Source organism: Harpia harpyja, chromosome 13, assembly GCF_026419915.1.
Source record: "Harpia harpyja isolate bHarHar1 chromosome 13, bHarHar1 primary haplotype, whole genome shotgun sequence".
Classification (NCBI taxonomy): domain Eukaryota; kingdom Metazoa; phylum Chordata; class Aves; order Accipitriformes; family Accipitridae; genus Harpia; species Harpia harpyja.
Genome location: NC_068952.1, coordinates 6,678,727 through 6,699,216, shown reverse-complemented (window position 1 = coordinate 6,699,216; position 20,490 = coordinate 6,678,727). Strand labels below are relative to the sequence as shown.

Genomic DNA, 20,490 nt, shown 5'->3' with positions numbered 1-20,490 from the left:
GATATAATTTCATACTAATTTGTTCAGCAGCCATTCCAGTTTCAACGCTTTCTGTTTTTCAGCTTATTCTCACCTTTGCATCACCCTTCCTCTATGACAGGTCAGGCAACTGTGTAGTGAGAGATGGACTGGAAATCCAATGCATTAAAAATGCCAGGGAAAAAAAGCAAGAAGTGTTTTCACCAGCTAGATCAGGACCAGTTCCAGTTCTTCACACAGTCACACAGACAACTATGCTGGCATAGCTCAGAGAACAACATCAGACTGCTGGGGGCTGCTTGAACCAAATTAAGCACCCCCAATATCACCTTTTTAAACCACAACCAGAGTTGTAGTTTGTCAAACTCCTTAACTTCATTTTCACCATCAATTGACTTCTTTTCTCCAGATCTCTGTTCAAGAGCTGAATTAATTCCAGTTGCACAACCCTATGGATGTATAATTAGCAAGCTGGAGATGGAAACACATGGTTTCTCCTCCCTCGATGCCTTTCAGTTCATCAGTTCCTTCAATCTTTCAATTACATTGTCTGCTTTGGAGTTTCACACCAAACTCTCCACCCCACTTCTTTAATGTCACCTGGCTTATGCTAGCAGTGTTGACATAGCACCTGGCTGACACTGAAGACATCACGTTCTTATGAGGTAATAGCCATAAAAAAAACCCCAAGTATGTATTGTTCAAGATTGGAACAATACATGTACCACAGGTTATAGAATGAGCTACAGTGTGTATGTTAATTTGGCTGGACAGGCTTGCTTGGGAGCTGGTAACATAAGGATAGGTGAAGTGTTTTTTTGGGGGACCGCTGGCAGTCAGATCATGTGAAATCTTCCTCAGAATCCCACAGGCCCTTGTTCAAGAAAGCCAAAACACATACAAAAAGCCCCCACTCCTGCAATTACTGTACTGTTCAGAACATAGCATTAGAAGACAAAATCAAATTTTTTCAAAACCTAGTACCCTTCGAAAAAGTTGGTCAACTATCATACACGAGAATTTTAGTTTGAGGTGAAGATCTCAATTTTTCCCCCAGAGAAACAGTTTATATAAACAACTCAGTAATTAACAATTCCCACTCTTTCATGTCTCAGTATGTTAGTGCCCAAAATAAGCAACATTCCAATTATACAGTCATACTCTGATTTGAATATCAGACTGACTTTTCAAAGGAAAAATGGACTGAAAGCAGACAGCAAGTTAATTTATATAGACATATGCTATAAAGATAAGTGTACTGACTAATTATAATCTTTAGAAAACATTTTCATTAAGGACAGTTTGAGTACACCTACTAAGCAAAGAACACACTCCAGGCATGAGTTCAAAGCCGCAGCAAAAAGATGCATTTCTGTTACAGAATATAAGAACTTAAAAAAAGAGTGCTTTACTAAATGCTTAAAGGTTTTCTGAATGAATGGAAAGCAGGCTTTTTCAGAGATCTGTGTTAGGAAGCAATAAGAAGAAAAGTTATTATGGTGACGTAACCGCTTTCACTTGTCTCTTGCTCCTTCCCCTCCTACTCAGAGCCTGTCCTGCTCTAGGACATTACAGAACAAAGTCTGGGGAGACCTGCTTATTAGCCTTCAGCAGAAGCAAAATGACACCACTCCTCAAGACCTGGACTTGTATTATGGATTTATATGCAAGACTATGATGGGCATATAAAACTAGGGCATTAACAAGTGACAAAACTATTCTCTAGCACTTCTATTCGGGTGAATCATCTTCCAGCTAAGCCTTCTCTTTCCTTCAAATATCTACTTCCTCATACATGGCTACCATTTTGTAAGTACTTTGGACTGAGTTAATTTACTCATCGCTTTGATTTATTTTAGCAGAGTGGTAACTATGTTGCATTTTCTATACTGAAAGTAAATGCTTTCCATTTCACTTCACAAGCACTTTCACCTGATCAAGGTAATAAAAGGGGACAAGAACAACAAAAATATTAAAATACATTTGAATTTAAGTAGAGAGAAGTCTCCTATCAATGTCAGCAGAGCCTCCCTATCACTGCCAGCAGAGCCTTGGAAACTGAGTGCTGATAACCTGGGTGCTAGGCTTGGCTCAGCACTAGCTTGACCTCAAGCAGACTCGCAGTTTCCCTCTGCTGTCCTTTTATGCAGGGGGAGACAGAGACAAAGCTTCAGCACTAGAGTACTACGGTTGTTTAATGAAACTACAGCATCACAATCCTAAAAAAGCAAGTACTGAAAATCAAATATATCGATGCCATCTACTGTAGGGTATTTATTACTTTTTTTCCCCAGTTCTGTCAAAATATGGTTAAATAGCAGTGTTATAGATGATGACTGTCACTATTTGTATATAATACTACAGAAATGAGCCCTTCTAACAAAGCTGTATTTCCACAATTATGTTCATGATTTTATGACAACACCCCGTTCCCAAAAGGCAGCAGATTTAATACAGCTATAATAAATATATATAATTTAATATAGCTTTAATATACCAACTTCCACTGGTAATATTTTTAAGACAACAATATGAACCCTCAAGAGAAAAATATATTAATATTCCCCAATGTTTATTAAACAAAACTTTATCCACAAAATTAAGGTACTTCTATATATGTTTGCTATGCAGATAAGACCAACTACCAAATTTTAATGAAATTCTTTGGGTTGCCCACCCAAACTTTAATGCTTTCACCTGATACAACACTAATTCTGAAGAACGACAGGAATCAGAAATGCCACACAGGCAACCCTTAAAAATGAGTATAACTCTAAAAACTTAGCAACTCTCCCTTCACTTCCAAATACCACAACTAACACTGATGAACCTTTCAATAATTTTATATGCAATTAAAATGGAATGGAAGTATTTTGTCCAATAAACAGCTGGAACTTCCTTTAGGTCAATATTTTGGCATATAAATCAGGATTGGTTAATCAGGATTAACCATTATAAAAATCTAGTAACAACAACAACAACAAAAAATCTTTAATTAACCCCTTATTTAAAAGGCAAAGAAAAAAAGTTACTAGCAAAAACAGACATTCTCCAACTTCTGACAATACAGGTAATAAAACCACATCATGTTACTCCCATTCTGACAGTGAGCACTGACGGCCTGCTCCAGAGGCTTGCAATAATTACTTCATTGCAGTAGAATAATTCTTCTCTCAAAACAAGTTTTAGCATGACATGAACCAAAACAGTGCAAGGACAAGCATCTGAGATCCTCCCCCAGCCCTGCATATACAGTTCTCCTTTCAGTCGCCTATAGTCTCTACACATATTCCAATTAGGCACCCCCAGTTTTTGTTTCAGTTTGCATTTCCCAGAGATCCTAAATTATTCAATCTATGATATGAGTAAGTGCATGCCCCTATCAGCAAGGATTTAATGAACTATCTTTGCTGTAAGAAAAAGGACCGCACATCAGTATACAGTTGTGGAAAAAGCATGCATCTTTTCCCCATAAAGGTTTGATTATTAATAACTGGACAACTCAACTTCTAGGGTTACTAATAATTTCAAAGAACTTTAACCTCAGGAGTTTTTTTCCAAGATTAGACTAACAAAATAAAGAGACCCTGGAAACTTTCTTTTTCCTCCTCCCATTTTCCTATGAATTGAAGTGTCATTTAAAGCAATATATCCAGAATATCACAAAACCTTTTCAAGAACCAATATATAACTATTAAAAATTAGTAAGAAAACCATCATGAATCTTACATATATGTAATTCTATTAGAAGAAATTAGAATAGGCTTATTTACGGTTGTATGACATCTTTCAGTTCTTCTTTTGCTTTTCATCTTCTGCAATGAACAACTCAAAGTATCTCCTCAAATGCAAATTACACATATATAAATCTCATATTTAGTTTCTTATTCTCTTAGCAAGGCTTTCCTGAGACTGAAGACAGATGCCACAAAAAACAACATCAATTCCAGCTGAACTAGAAGGTACTTGAGTATGATACCCCTTTGTTCCTCCCATCCCCCAACACACACTTCCCTTACTTGCCCTTATTCCTTCAAAGGAATAATCCATTTTCTCACACATCAAGAGAATTTTCTCAGCCTTCTAATTTCCCTTCATTGAGGCTTTTCTCTCATTCCAGAGTCACTTTGATTGCAACACTGAGCTCTACTTAATGCAGATATGAAAATTTTCTTTGTAAGGCAATGCAAAGCCTTCGCAGAAAGCAGCCATCTTTACTCTAGACAATTAAGACCACTAACTGAATATATGAACACACTGCACACAGCCTTAAAGCCAGAAATCCTCCTCAAATGACCTCTTAAACTGATGACACATACTTGTCATTTGATAAAGGTGTAACTTTTGACCACCTCAGACAATTGTTTAATGAAGTGAGTAAGACTTCCAAAATTTTCCCAAATGAGTGTCAGAAACAAATCTTGGTTCATTTTTAACACATCTCCTAAAGAGTATAGGGCAGGAACTTGTAGCATTAGTAGTCTACCTTAAAATTCCAGGAGAAAGTGAAGTCCTGTGTTGTTGTCTTTCTCTTCTGGATTTGCAGGTGGCCTACAAACTGCTCAACTAGCCAGCAGGAAAATAGGGTCAGGTTGAATAGCTACTGGCTAATGCAATTATTCAAACCAGAAAGGAGTGAAAACACTTTAACTTTTACATTGATTTAAATAAACAGAGCTCAAGCATAAGAGAAATTAGGATGACCACATGATCAGCACTGTAAATCAGGGGGAAGGAAAAAAAAACCCCTAGACACGCAGAGTATTTCAAACAGTTTCACTGATAAGGCAGCCATGACTTCAGAGTCCTTTGAGGCAAACTTATCCTGTTTTTTTAGAAGAAAATTGCCAGTTGTAGTAAAACCTTTACTCTACTCCAACTTCAGACACTTTAACTCTACGTTCTGAACTCACTAGAATGACAAAAACCCCGTCACTGCGTGCTCAGTGGTACAGGCAACCCAGGGTCTTCACCTCTACTTCTGTGGATCCACTAGAGGGAGATCCTAAATTAAACAACCTCAAATTATGCCAGTAGTAGAAGAGCTGAGGATGCCAACTGCAAGCAAAGATCAATGACATTTTTCAAATACGTGCAAGAGGAGACTATATGGTTTTACTTTTTTTAAAAAAGAGCAAGAGAGCCATAAGTAACAGCTGACTTACAAACCAAGAGGATGTCCACAAAATAATCTTTAATATTCTTCAGTATTTAGATTTCTGTGAACCGTTGCATAAAGTTTAAAAATCAGCTACAGCTTTATGAACTTCTGAACAGCATGCTCAGCTAACGTTAAAACTGCTTTCCTCTTATGAATAAAATACAACTTCAAATGACCAAGCTCATAAAAGAAATTGCCAAAATGATAAAAACACAGCAGAAAATAAGGATATTGCAAGAATCAGACTTTAATTGTAAGCAATTCTAGTGTAAAAGGGATGTTATCTATATAGGATTTCTTTATTTTACTTGAGTTGGAGATTCTGTATGCTGTTTCAGATATACTAGGAAACACAGCAATTTACATAAATTATTAGAGACAAGTCATCCTCTTCAGGTATGGATTTTTGAAACAGTATTATCAGAATACCAACTAGGACTGCATATGTTAGAATTTTTAAAAGTCTAACAGATAAATTGAAGAAACAAACCTATCAATATATAATGTAATGATCTTCACGTGTTAGCACAAATTCCTTTCATAATATATAGCCCCCAACACCTTTTCAAAAAGGACTAATTTCTTTATTGGGGGGGGGCACGCAGGTGCAATCCATTTCCTAAAATGAGGAGCTAATAGTAGAGCCTCAGAGCCAGTGACTTTTCTAAGTAAATACTCAGCTATGTCAGAGATGCTAGGGGGGAGGAAAAAAAAAAATTAACAACAAGAATTCATTTTTAGCTGTGCTTTCAGAAGTTATACCAACTATAGAGGAAAGAAATGCATTAAACTTTGAGCAAGGAGTCCAATCAGCTTGTTTCTAAACTGCAAGCTACTTAGTATCCTATTTCCAGTATTGAAGCAGAATATTCAGAAAGATACTTGATCTTTTTTACTTCTTACACTGAAACAGGTCAGAAAAATTAAGTAATATGTAGATCATACACTGACAAACCCTGCCAGCTGATAAATCTTAGGAACACTTGTTGACAGTATTCTAACACAGATACATTATGAACATTTATCTGTAAACATTGTCTGGAAATGGTAACAGGCTTACAAAGTGATTCTATATGCATAATTATGAATTTTTTTTTACAAGCAGCAGTGCAAAACTACTCATCTTCAGACATCTGCTGAAGTGACGCTGATAATGTTAAGCTTTGTTTTTATTTCATCTTTATGGAAGCTGGAGCACCTGTAAGTCTGTGAAATAGGGAAGTGATAGCTAATCTTAAACAGCCACAGTCCTTCTTGGCTGACGGAAGTTAAAGAACAGTTAGTTCTGTTCTTAGTCATCTCCTCCTGTGCTGATGCTGTCCACCATTAGTTTGTGATGCAGCCAGTTAATACATTTTGACTTGTACCTATTACTAACACATCAAATCACACGAAGGAGAAACAAAGCGACTACCTTACAATTCAGAAAACTTAAAGGTTACAACCAGTCACTATCAAACATAATTACACAATTTAATTCATGTTCTTGTCAGACCTACATCTCAAAGCTGTTAAGAACAAACTAGGTAGACTAAAGCACTATAGCCAGCAACCAGGACACTGTATTACAGTCATGCTCAACTCTCATTTCAGGAGCCACATAAAAATCCACCTGAAAACAACCTCCCAATCATCAGAGATTAAGTAGTATTAAATTGAATGAAGCAGACAAACTCAAACTGAAGGGCCACTTCAGAGATCAATGAAGAGACTACTGGCAGAATGATTTGGAAGAATTCATGATTTGGGATGAGCAGAGGACTGCATTCTAAGTACAGCGATTTTTAGACTCATTGCAAAGCTCAGGTCCCCTCACCATTTAAGAGAGTACTGAAGTGATGCAACAGGAAAGTTATTTTCAGTGAGTCGTTTGCTCCTGTGGAATTACACTGATTCTAGGCTACTGTTTGAATGACATATTTGTATTACTAAAGTTACATTTAAAGAAACCCCCAAAATCGTTTTTAGTTTTATCCAAGTCTTTGCAAACTGAAGTGGCATCTTAGTTCAATAAAATTTCTAGTACTGAAGAATATAACAACATAGTTGTTGGCTCACATATACTTTGCATGAAGCAGCAAGAGAACTAGTCATTAGACAAATCACAATCATCCATGAAATGAAAGAACAGACACACTGACCAATTGAAAAATGAGCACTGTCATGCCTGCCTATGTCATTTCAGCCTCTCTCGTAGCTCAGTTTTAGCGTTAGGAGGAGGAGTTAAATGAAATGATGAAAATATATATATGTGTATATACACATACACACTTGTTTGAAACATGTTGTACCAAACTCTTTAAGTACAGGTAATGGGACACAAAATAAAACCCTCAAACGTGTGGTAATTACCATAAATCAGGCCTTTTCAGACTTTACAACAAATGAGTAGAAACCAACGCTTCATGTGTTCCCAAGTGTTGGTTGGGAGATAGATGATAAACAGTCAGAATGCATGAAACGTTTACAATTGAGTAACCCTTAGGGAAAGGAGAACTAAGGGATTTAGAAGAGAAAATGTCTAACAGAGGTAGGAGAATGGGATACACAACTGGATTATTTTAGCTGGCAAAAGAAACCTTATACCTCTAGCTACCCTTTCTATTTTGGCCTCATATGCTGCGTAACTGTATAAGCACTACAGAACGTGTCACCCTTGGTCTAGGTATCTTAGCTTCAAAAGGTAAGTCATGAAACAACTATCAGAATGAAAAGCAACTTGACAGAGTCACCCTTTTTTGCTGTAGTTGAGACAGCCCTAGTCAGGTTATCTACAGCCTCTCTTCTACACAAGAGAAAGAAAACTGGCACAGAAGTACTCTCTCTTGTTACAAGGGCAATTTTTAAAGTTTAATAAGGACAAAAGAATTCTATTTGGTTACAAGAACACAAAAGTCTCTTTTAAGATAAAACCTCCCTCTGTGTGTATCCCAGTGTTACACTGATCAATTTGCTGTAGAGCCTATCTAGAACATATTACAGACACCACCTGAAGACTGAAAGCCACTAATTTTTTCACCAATGGTTTAAACCCTCTATGTCACCCTGTTCTCGAAACAAATTAGATGATACAGCTGTTGTCTAAATTATATGGGTTCATCTGAATGTTACCCCTGGATCCAAGGTCTCCAAGCTAGAAAACTCTGTATGGTAAGAACTGCCAAAGAGGATGACCTGAATTCCAAAGTTTGGAGGAAAAAAACATTTTCATAGCAAACCAGTACTCAATGAGAAGCAAAAATACCAATACACGTTAAGAACACTGGATGTCTCTAGAAATCCTGAAAAGCACCCTGATTGAGGGGTACACATTTCTTGGTCAGGTGTTTCGGTTTTGTTTCCTTAAAAAAAAAAAAAAAAAGGCAAGCAAAGTCAGCAAGTTTCTGTATGTCATAGATAACATGAAAATCAATTTTCTTGTTAGGAATTGCATTTACACATATGGCAGTCAAGTTGAGGTTCACTATTAAGAAGCAGTAATTAGGCAGATAAAACACCTAAATAATTAACATGGCTAGAGGCTGAATCATGATTAGAAACAAGACTTACTGACTTTTATGCATAAACATTTGAAGTTTTTCCATCTCTGTATTTGAACAATCTTAAAAAAAAAAAAGAGAGAGAGAGAGAGAGAGAGAGAGACTCTTACCAGCTTCCTGTGAATTTAATACTTCTAAGGCATGCATCATGGCACTTGCGAAGACGTTGGCATCTTCTTTGCTGCCAAAATTCAGACCATACACCTGCCTAGCATCACGCCACTGGTGGAAGGTCTGTGTAGCCTGATTGTACTTCAGCCCTTTCGGAATGGCACAATTTATTACCACCTAAAAATCATTAAAAAAAAATACTTATATTTAAAATTGCTGTTTCATCACAAGTTTCAGCTTCATGTAGATTTTATTGCTTAACCACATGGGTTAATTCAAGACCCATAAGCTGTAAGATCACAATGTTGAAGCATACAACCATTTCAATTTTAATTCCAATGCCGCATGAAATCAGCGATGAGAATACACAAGGGGACTAATGAGATATTTTATATCATCTTTTGTAGCTTAAGCATTCTCATTTCAAAAGATGCAGTAATGTTTCATAACAGCAATGTAGTAGTATCAATAGTTCTGACTTTTAGTAGCAGAGTACTTGACATGAATATGCATTTGGATTTCAGAAACTCAGTTTTCCATTAAGTTCACAGAGTGCTTTTTAGAATCTTTTTTTAACCAAGTTATCACCTCTCTGTGGCTGCTGCACCCCTTAGCTTGCAGTGCTTTCAGTAGCAGTTTATGTGGACTTCTATGCGTCACAAGGTATCATTTTGCAAGATCGTGATGGCTCACAAAAAAGGTGATAAATTCTAGCCAGTAGGACAACCTTTTTTTACAAGCCATCCACTAAGAGGATCCCATTGCACACGGATAACTGTATCCTCTCACCTTTTTGACTGAATAATGGGAGAAAAAAAAACCCAACACATTTGTTCTCAGATGAATGCACAGAGACCATTTATTACTTGGAATAAATATTTAATGACAAATCACATGGGAGATTATCAGTCTATGCTTCATGTGTGTGATAAATGATGAAGAGCAGACTAGAAGAACTTTATGAAATGCTGGGAGAGAGGGAAACCGATATAGAAGCTTTCCTCAAACAAAAAGCTTAGATTTTTAACCCCACCCCAAGTATCACAAGGCAGAGCATATTTCAAGACAGAATGCTAAGTTTCCCTTTTAATCAAGATCTAGTAACTTCATCAAGGAAATTAAGATGTAATCCTGGTTCCTCCCTTCTCACTCTCTGGAAGAGGTTAATGATCAGCATTACCAAATGTTAGAAGGTTTTTTGAATGAAATGATCTGAGGAAATGAGATATCATGCATCCAACTTTTCATAATACAGGAAGAGCTACAAGAGAACTGCTGGTACCTACACAGACTGCAGCTAACAGCACAGAGTAGGGAAGAAGAAAAGTTTTTAGGCTGTCACTTTGCCTTAAAGAAAATCAGATGACTTCTGTGTACACCACTAGCCTTTATACCTATTTGTAGGAAGGAAAGGTAGGAGTGCACAAGGACTATTGCCTTGGAGGTATGTAAAGTGCTTAGTTTATGGGGGAAAAGCTACAATACAGTTTTGCTACTTCAGTTAAAAAGAAAATTAAACTTATTATTTACAGTTCCCATAATTTTACTGAAGACATATTTCTTCATGTTAAAAAAAAAAAACAAACCAAACACAAAAATAGCTTAAAATTCCTATTCCAAATTTTCAGAGATTTGCTTACCTGATGATCCTGAATCTTTCTGCCCACTACTCTGAATGTGTTGTTGCCTGTGTGATGATATATATGAACTCTGCTGAATCCAGTTGATCCACCAGCCGGTACCCATTTCTTATTGGCATCATCGTAGACCATTACAGCAGCTCGTGCTTGGCAGATACTCTGTTCACTGTTAAAATACAAGTATTTTAGAATAGAACATAAAACTACTTATGGGAAATGATCATCTTTTTGGTTAACTTTTTTTTTTAACTCAAAATGTTAAAGCAATACTTGCAACTTGCTGAAACATCCACCTTTTTAAATACAAAACTGCTATCACTTTGACATTTTGCTTAAAGGTGTTCCTTCTGAAAAGCTGTGGTCAAGACAAACAGGCCTAACTACAAATAAACGAGATCAAGAAGAGATTTACTTGTCCTTTTTTTGCACTTTTTCCTTCCTTTCTCCTCACCACCAACCATTAACTTTAATTAAATGCCATAACCATACACAAAGTTTTCTGCAAAGACTGAAGAACAAAGAATCTGGAGTTGTACTAGCTTCATATAGTTTACATTTTCCAGTGGCAATTACTTCTACAAGAAATGAGGATCGGAATGCCCTTGCTCCTTTTAACATATATAGAAGAAAACACACACACGGGATAAAGTTCAGCACAAAAAATTCACCTGCTCATAACAAACACTTTTTGGTTTTGACATATTTTACAAAGTTGACACCTAGATGTAACATTTTCTCCCTGAAAAAAGGTTTTATTGTTTACTGAAAAGTGCAGTTTCATCAGGAGATTGCTATCAGTAGCTAATCCTGATTATGGCAGTCATTTGGAAGCTTATGTACAGCCTAAAGTTAAAAGGGAGCATATCATGAATGTCATCATACAAGAAACACAAGAAAGCAGAACACACCATAAACACACTATTTATTAGGAGAGGAGAGGGCGATACTACGGAAGTTGTCTTTACAGGAAATGTCCAGATGCAGACAGGAAATAAAAATAGAAAGGAATGATTTCTTATCAGTAAGTCAAATTCTCTGAACATACCACTCCAGCACATCCAACATTACAGAAAGCACATGATGCCTGGCTTGCAAGGAATGTGGCCTGCTGTTTGGTAAACTGAGAAGACTGAAGAGACATGCATTCTTCATAAATTACAAAGGAAAGTAATGAAATATTTCTTCATATTTTATGAAGGAGGGAGAAGACGACTCCCCCCCCCCAGTCTTTCTTGGGGTTTTTTTGTGGGTTTTTACTGGTCAGTTGGGGGTGGGTGGGGATGGTGGTGGTTGTTTGTTGGGGTGGGTTTTTTTTAAAGACTATACTGAATTTCCCAGTACCTTATTTCCATCTTCCTATCTTATTTCCATCTTCCAGCACAAGAAAATACAGCAGTGTATCCAGCTGTTTTGTTAACTTTCAATACTTTTTGAGAAAACATAGCATCAATTTCTATCACGCTTTCCATGGCACTCCAACAATTAGAAAAGTGCTCAAAACTGGGATGCTTTTCAAGGCTAGGGGAGAAGAGGGAATACTGAGATCATGTCTCTTATGCATGTGAGAGATTCAAGATCAGATGAAGAAATATATTCTTCATTTTAAAAATGCACGTGTTCTAGTCTCACCATCTATTCAACAACTAGATCAGAACGTGATAACAACCTCTAATTAGAACACCCTTTTTCTAGCCAGAAATTAGTTCACTACAGGGATAGTAAAATTATAATATACATATATACAGTGCTTCTTTTCTAAGCAAAATTTACAGTTTAGACCGAAAGGACTGCATCTGATCCAAGAAGAAAGATTAGACAGCAAAGAAAATAAAACTGGTTACAAGTTTCAGGTGTTTCACAGTCCCATTAAAAACATGCCAAAGGTAAATAAGAAGGTTCCCTCATCTGAGACGAGGACAATGCAAGAACCTACTGGATTTCTTTATTTTTAGAGTATCTTGGCACACAGCTATATCAAAGTTCAAACCTAGAAACACTCTGTACTGTTCACAAAGTACATGACAAACAGTAGAAGTTTTTCTAAAATGCACAACAGTATTACAGAAAAGTTGGAAAATTTCTGAACCCGAAACAAATTTTTGCTACATTTGAATTTGGATTAATCACAGGCATGATAAAACCATGGGTGACAGGACCTAGACACTGATTTGGAAGCAGAGCCATGTGGCTTGCAGCGCTCTTGCCAAAAAATAACTTCACCTCAATCATGTGTCAGACAGATAGAAAAACCATTTAGATTCTATTAAAAATTGAGACTATGAGTATAAGCTATTATGTTCCAATTACAATGAAGGTAGAACCAGAGAGTGATTGAGTAATGGTACAGTGATCAGAAGACTTAATTAGTAGGACAGACCATCAAGTTCAGATGTTCTTATTCAGAGCAATCTCACTCTTTGCCCTGCCATGGTCCTTCCACAGGCCTAAGTTTTATGGAAGTTTTTATTTTATTTAACATAACAAGAAAAAACCCTACTCATTTTAGAACTATTTGGTATTCAAGTGGCACAATTCATAAGTGCAAATAAGATGACCTTGAGTAGAATTTCTAGCTTTTCTTTTAACAACTGTTAAACTATTTTTAGTTCCACTTCTCAGGCTATACCTTATAACTGGAAATATTACACAAGTCTAGATCTCAAATATTTCATGCTCCATTTAAAATAAAATGATTTTCTTAATAGCAGGGGATTATTCTTACCTATATAAAGACACGAGATGATTCACATACTTTAAAAAATGACAAATACAAACAATTTCCAGTTGACCTATTCAATCACTACACAATAAGCCTTCTGCCTTCATTTCACACAAATCCTCTAACTAAAATGTTAATGTTCCAGGTCTATAATTTTCATATCCAGGTACCAATCTGAAGGTGACATTCCCCTCCTGCCAACAGTTCCCACCACCCATCACTTTATCAGACTGCAGCAGTAAAATGGAAAATGAAAGAAATTAAACCATCACAGTGTGCTAGCCTTTTTCCAGGGTTCAATAATTGTGCTTTACTAGATGTAGGGGAGAGTAATTAAATTTCTTTCTCTTAGTAAGAAGTTCTGCACTCTAAAGTGATTACATTCTGTTTTGAAGAAAAGCATGAAGACATGAGCTTTAGCAAAGAAGATTTTTTATGTCTGCTCTTCAATGACCATTTGATAGTTTAATATTTGATATAATATATAGTATATGACAGCAATTAGACGCCATAAAGCAAGTATTTAAGCCCCCCCAAAAAAATTCACTTTTAAAAAGTAAGATGCATAACTGAACTCCGCTAACTTCAAAGGGCTACACCAAATTGAAAATCCATGCTGTTAGCTCATGACTATATCTTTGACAGGTCCAATGAAAAACAAGGTCTAGTTTTCTTTCCATGATCCACCTTTTCCTAGAAAAATGCTGAGTTTAACATATAGACTGTTACTAGAACCTGAGCCAGTGCCCTTTGTATTCTTCTACAAATATATAAGAACTTAAACTTCAGTTCAAAGGAACAAGAGCCAAGTGAATCAGAACAGTATCATTTATCATATTTCTCGCTTTTCAAGCTTATTACACTTCCCTGCTGTACTTCTAACAGGAAACAGGTCTTCACTGATCTCTGTATTTATACATGAGCTCTTCACAGTCCACAGGGTTTTCTGTAATGCACATGTCCCTTAGACTGCAGGAACTGACCATAAGATGTTAGGATGACTTACTTCATTCGCTGCACCAGAATCACTTTGGTCTGATCACAAACACTTTTTTTTGTTTTGTTTTAACAGACATTACTTTAGCACTAGTGGGAAATAAATAAATTGTTTACAGTTGCAAGAAAAGAAAAAGGGTCTTCATCTATTTGCCATGTCACTAGGCCTTCAAAAGAATCCTACTGGGTTTACTTGCCTATCTACAAATTTTCCTTTTTCTGGTGTGCTGTGGTTCTGTGGTTCCAGACACCATTACACTTGAATTAGCCTGCACCTTCCCAACATGAGAGCTCTTTAGGGGATGCAGGAGAGTGAGCGAAGGGATCCATCTCCAGCTTCAAATGCTACTGCCAGAACGCACAGCTGCTCAAAGAACTGATTGCTGATTTATTAGGGCAGTGGGTTGCAGAACTAAAGTGACAATCTAAAGTATTAACTAAGAAAAATTCAGAAATTGTCTGTTCCCAAGTAAACTTACCAAACTAAGTATATTAAATTATATGCAGAAAACAGAAAATTCATAAAAGGGAACATTCGTGCAAAACAGTGCTTAACAAACCTGAGGAAACAAAGTGTACAAGCTCTCTTCCCAAAATGTAAAGCTTGACAAATACCTAGATAAATATATGTTAGGAGGAGTTCTTCTCTAGACAAAGACGTAAGGCTCTGATTGTTAAAGCCAACCATTATTCTGGATAAGTCCACCTACAGCAATACCATATAAAGCCAAAGACAGGGTGGTTGGTTTTTATTTGAGGTGGAAGAGTGGGGGGAGGTCTGGCACTCAAGAGACTCAAACAAAAAACCACAGTAGTAATGAATCATAAGTATAAGATTATTCTTATGGGAAAATATACTTTCCTCCTCCAGTGATGAGATCATACAGAAAGCTCAAAAACCATAGCAAACTAAACCCTAACAGACATCATTCTTTTGCCCAGATGGAATGTGTTCATTCTTTCACATCCCAAGTTCTTAAGCTCAATGCACAGTGACACCAATGCACAGTCTGCTGACTCAAGCCCTTTTTTTTTTTTTTTCTCTCCCCCAAAAGTGGATGCTTGGTTTTCCTCTCTCAAGAACTAAAAAGGATAAACAGACTTAAATGATCAAACTCATATGGAAAACAGCACGACTGCAGCCACAGAAAAGATCATTTAAATATACTAACAAGAGCAAGGAAAACCTGCGATTGCTCTGATTCCCAACCTTTAGTATTTTTGTCAGTGATGTAACAATGAGGTTTTTTGAAAATCGTATCCCGCTACCACTTTTTCTGGTGATTCAGGGTTTGGGGTTTTTTTTTGCTATGTTCTCAATTTACAGAAACATAACAACATGTTCTTACATGTGCAGTCTTTGTGGGACAGAAGGAATGGAAAGAGACGCTGATTCATCAAACGCCTGTTTAGGATTTTCAAACCATGTGGCACAAAGCTAGAAAGAAACTCCAAACATTTCCAATACTAACATCTCAAAATACACATTTTTAAAAAGCAGTTAAATACTGGTCCAGATATCAAGTTTTATATCTTGGTGGTGGTGTTTTGTAAAATGATTTTCCTTGCTTGTTCCTGAACCCCGGCTGGCACATCACAGTGAAAATGCCTGTTCTCTGCTTCACTATTAAAAAAACAAAACCAACCAACCAACAACAACAAAAAACCCCCCACAACATACTGTGTACTGTACCCCTACTTTCTATTAACTAAAATAGACACTTTGTAGACAAAGTTGTCATGTATTCTAAGCTGCTCATTCAGCTTAACTCAATATTTAAGCTACTTGTTAGCATCTTAAAGTTAACATAAAAATGTTTCCAATGCCCTCAAATATGGTCCTCACACCATGGTCTGCTGACAGCCAGACTGAACTCAACTACATAGATTAATATTTATTTTGGGGAGTAGGTGAAGGGGTTTGGATTTGTTGGCGGGGGGGGGGGGTGTGCGTTGGTGTGCGTGGGTAGAGGGGAAGAATTTGGGGTCACTTCAGTTTTTAACTCATAATCCACTGCTTTAATTTTACTCATTTTTTTGAACTTTAGCACTTTAGCCAAAAGCAAATCTCAGAGGAAGCAGAGTACAATTACCATCTCCTCCTGACAACTAGACCGGCATCCATGCCACCAACAGGACAACATGAAAAAATACAATCCCCTGGGGCTCAGCAAAGGTTAACATAGTAGTTCTTACAATAAACTAATTTCCTCTGTAACTCATCCTCAGTTGAAAGGTGATAACCTCAACTTTTCCTGCATTACTAAAACCTAGCTGAATACACTGCTGCAGGGGAACATTATGTGCTTGGTACAGCAGAAGGAACTACGCCATGCTATGCTACTTGCATCCAACTTCAAATGATGTGGCTTGTCCACTTCAACACTTCAGCTAGTACAGAATTTACCTGCTACTCAGGTTTTAGAATAAGACTAAATTGAGACCAACTGATTTATCTGACTGGTTTTCATACAGATTCTTCTTCAGACACTATAACTGGTTGTTGATTTCTTCTAGCAGGTCAAACTCAAACAAGAGCTGCTGTTCAAATGGGAGGTGAATGCAGAGGGAGTAGTTCCAGATTGCTTCACTAACAGCTCTCCTGCTAATTGAGTTAGTACTTGCCTGTGCCTAGAAAACTTTTGATTGATAACTGATTGATTCATCTCTCCCACTTTTTTGTCTCTGATAACCGAGAGATTCATTCATCTCTCCCACTTTTTCTTCTCATGAATTACTCAGAATACAGATTAGCTGCAACATCAGAAACCAGAGGGAAATCCTGCATGGGAAAGTCCCAACTAGAAATAAAACTCCTACAGCTAAGGAGCAGGGGAAACTGAATCTAAACACTGGGATTAATAGCTGGCAAACGAACAGTGCTTCGCTTTCGGCACAGAAGTCCGCAACACTCCATTCCAGAGTTTTAGTTTGTACACAGTTTACTGAAGCTAAACTTTCTTTGCTCAATGAACACTTTCCACTGAAAGAAAATTGCCTTTCATCTCATATATAAAAGCATTTAACATTAATTTAAGAGCAATTTGCTCTTGGAGCAACTGCAATTTACAAAATAAATTCCTCTTGTTGCTATGAATCTGTTCCTTCACAATTTTGCAGTTGTAGCTTGTTCCATAGCAGCAGGTGAATATCAAAGAGGTGAAGGAAATCATTGCAGGACACTCAAGCAGAAAAAGAAACATTATTTAGAACAGCAGCTTGATGACAAATGAAAGTCTACTTTTCACATAGCACTACCAATTTATAAGCCCCAGAATATCTTTTTTTCCAACATTGTTCCACATGCCATATTTAACCAAAGACTATTTCATACAACGGACAAAGTAATTTTGAGTTGGCAATTCAGTATTGTCTCTAGGTTTGTCATATGCTGATTCACATAAAAATTCACCTATTCCCTCAAAGGGAATCAGGGATATCTAAGAGAGAGTATGATGACAGTCAAACCAAGAAATAGTGACACTACAGAGACAAACCTCAATAAAAACAAAGGATTGATTGGAATTAATAGCAGCAGACTGAAATCATGGATTTTGAACACCATGAAACCAGTTATATTAACGATAGCTACCCATATATATAATATGCTATAATATATATTACTGTACATAAATGACTAATTATATTTAGTTACAATCTCCATCCTAAACTTAAATTCATAAATACTCTCTCAAGTTAACCTTCCAGTTTTCATCTGAAAATGAAGATGATATTAAGATACCTAGCACGTATACATTTCAGGCAAGGAACTATTTAACCAGTACAAGAAGTCACTTATCAAATCTTAAACTAAAGAGATTGTATGATTACCCCAAACCAGGTATCAGTTTTCAAACAGGAAAAGAAACTAAAATCATTTAATACACAAAGGAAGGGGCGTTTTTTAAGCAATTACTTCAGCAGACAAAAGGAATGACCATTTGCTGTCTTGCTTTTTAAAACGAAGAATAAAATTCTTAACTTTTGTCATCCATAGTATACACTGCCTTCTATAAAACCAGAGCTGCTCAAAACTATTACCCAAAAAAGCCATGATCCAACTCAGGACTTCATCTCCATCACTTAATTTTCTATAGGTTACCTGCTAGCCTTGATTTTTTTTTCCTTTACTTGTTTGTATTACTGTACTATGGGGGGAGGTGGTGGTGGTGGTGGATATCTGTCTGGCCATTAGTTTTATACTGGTAAAACAAAGTCTTACATTTAGACTCCATAGAACCATGAAATAAGATAATTTGGTTTACGCTTCCTCCATGTACTCATCCATATTCTTGTTTTCTTTTATCCTCTTACACAGGGTGTTCTCTTAGACATGGCATTTTTTGTAATTTATCCAGATATTTTTCCTGAAAATACTGCGTTGTTATAATCAAATCCATTTTCCACTGATTCTTTCTCAAAAACAAAAAGAAACATCTTTCTCAAGGGCATTTACTACTTTACTTATACTAAAAGGTTATGCAGAATCTATGCAGTAATTTAAATAGATTACATTTCCTCAATGCAGATTCGATACAGTGGCATTACTGTAGCAAAACCTTTGGCTTGCAAGGCTAATATTGCCTGGATAGTAATTTTACTCACCAGTAAAAAAGGAGCAGAATATTCCTACCATGATCTCTCATCCATCTCAAGACAGATTTTTATCAAAAATCAGTTTCTTGGTTTGTCTACCTTTTGACAAAGCTAATGGCAAACAAGCTCTACAGCACAATCTGGGAACGAACCAATTAGTAAGCACTAGGGTACGCTGCAATTGAACTAAGCTAACAGCGACAAAATCAATACCTTTACTGAATAGGAACAACCGTGACGGATCTAAAAATTCAAATCTTTTAACTTAAAGGTCTTAAAGACCAGGGCCAAAAGCTAGCCAGATACATTACTTCTTTCCTACAAATAGTCTATTTTTGATGGTTCATTTTTTTCCTTGCTACAGTTCCATGAATCTGAGCCCATTCACACTATGGAAAGCCTTTTTAAGTGGACATGAAAAACAACATCATCTTCAGCAACTAGACTGAGAGTTGACTTCCTATGAAAAAGCAACTTAACACACATTTCCTATCTTCTATACATATTTTAACAAAATGTGACCTTATTATGTTATTTCTTAAGCTTTCAACACATGGTACAAATCACAGCTTTCAGAGTCCAGATTCCCTGGGCAATCTGAGATCCTGAACACCCACTGCAACAGAATCAGTCATTACATTACCATCTCTGCGGATCATGTAACTCATTTTACTTTCAGATAAAGAATGCCCAACTCCTCCTGGAATAGTGAGATAGCAGCATTTTTACATTACCTGTTTAATGTAATGGCTGCCTCTGATGTAGAGCTGTGTAAAGGGAACATGGCTGATCTTAGATTGAGACATTATAGCCCCGGTGTTAATATACGAATATGCAATTCACAGTTCATTACAAGAAAGATTCTTGTATGAAGTGTCTTTCTAAAACTTAATCTCGCCTAAAAATTATGAAAATAAAAATCATATTTTGTTAATTGAGCACTTTTTTTAAACACCACATTGGCATTAACATGAATTAATCAAGGAAAATGTGGTTGCACTGCAGATATGAGGCAGGTTATCTAGCAGCAAAGGACACAGAAAATGCTACACGTATTTGCTTTGGTCCCCACTGGCAAGTTTCTTGACTTCCCAGGTCTGCATGAGTACTGGAGTACTGCGGTAGAGGAAAATCATGTTAGGGGCCCCAGTTAGATAAATTGGATACAGACAGCCTGTTGAATTGAATAGTATGCACCCAACAAGGGTGGAGCTAGCTAGGTGGTGACATCATGAGGCCACTCTAACATCTTTACAAGGTGATCAAGACAAGTTCCTGACAGCTGGAAAAAGGCAAATGTTGTGACCATCCTCCAGCAGTGCAAGAACCAAGGTATGGGAAGCCAGAGGCTCAAAGGGTTGCAGAAGGCAGTTTGACTTCTAACTGGTAAGCTGTTACTGGTGAATTTCTCAGGGGTCAATACCAGCTCTGATGCTGTTTAATGTCCTTGTTAATGACCAGGAAAATGGGATGGAATGCAACTTCAATCCTATGGATGGTTCTCCCTAAATTGGGATGGATTGATATGCTGGACAGTAGAGCTGTTCAGAGGTGTCTCAGCAGGTTGGACAAACCAGCTGACAGAAACCTCAAGAAATTCAAAGGCAAGAGCAAAAACTTGAACCTGGGACAAAACCACAACGCTGCAGAAGGTGATTATTCCCCCTCTATTCAGACCATATCTGGCATATTGTGCCCAGTTTTGGGCTCCCCAATAGAAGAAAATACTTTGACAAATTGGAACAAATC

At 36.9% G+C, this 20,490-nt stretch overlaps 1 protein-coding gene across 6 annotated transcripts in view; it reads right to left on the bottom strand.

Moving 5' to 3' along the window:
* ENAH (ENAH actin regulator) overlaps window positions 1-20,490 on the bottom strand; it is a 100,465-nt gene that overhangs the window by 41,947 nt on the left and 38,028 nt on the right. For all 6 annotated transcript variants that reach the window (XM_052805938.1, XM_052805939.1, XM_052805941.1 and 3 more), the window contains exons 2-3: window positions 10,431-10,596; window positions 8,790-8,967 (exon numbers count right to left, since the gene is read on the bottom strand). In XM_052805938.1, the coding sequence (XP_052661898.1) occupies window positions 8,790-8,967; window positions 10,431-10,596 (344 nt within the window). The remainder of the gene's footprint in view (window positions 1-8,789; window positions 8,968-10,430; window positions 10,597-20,490) is intronic.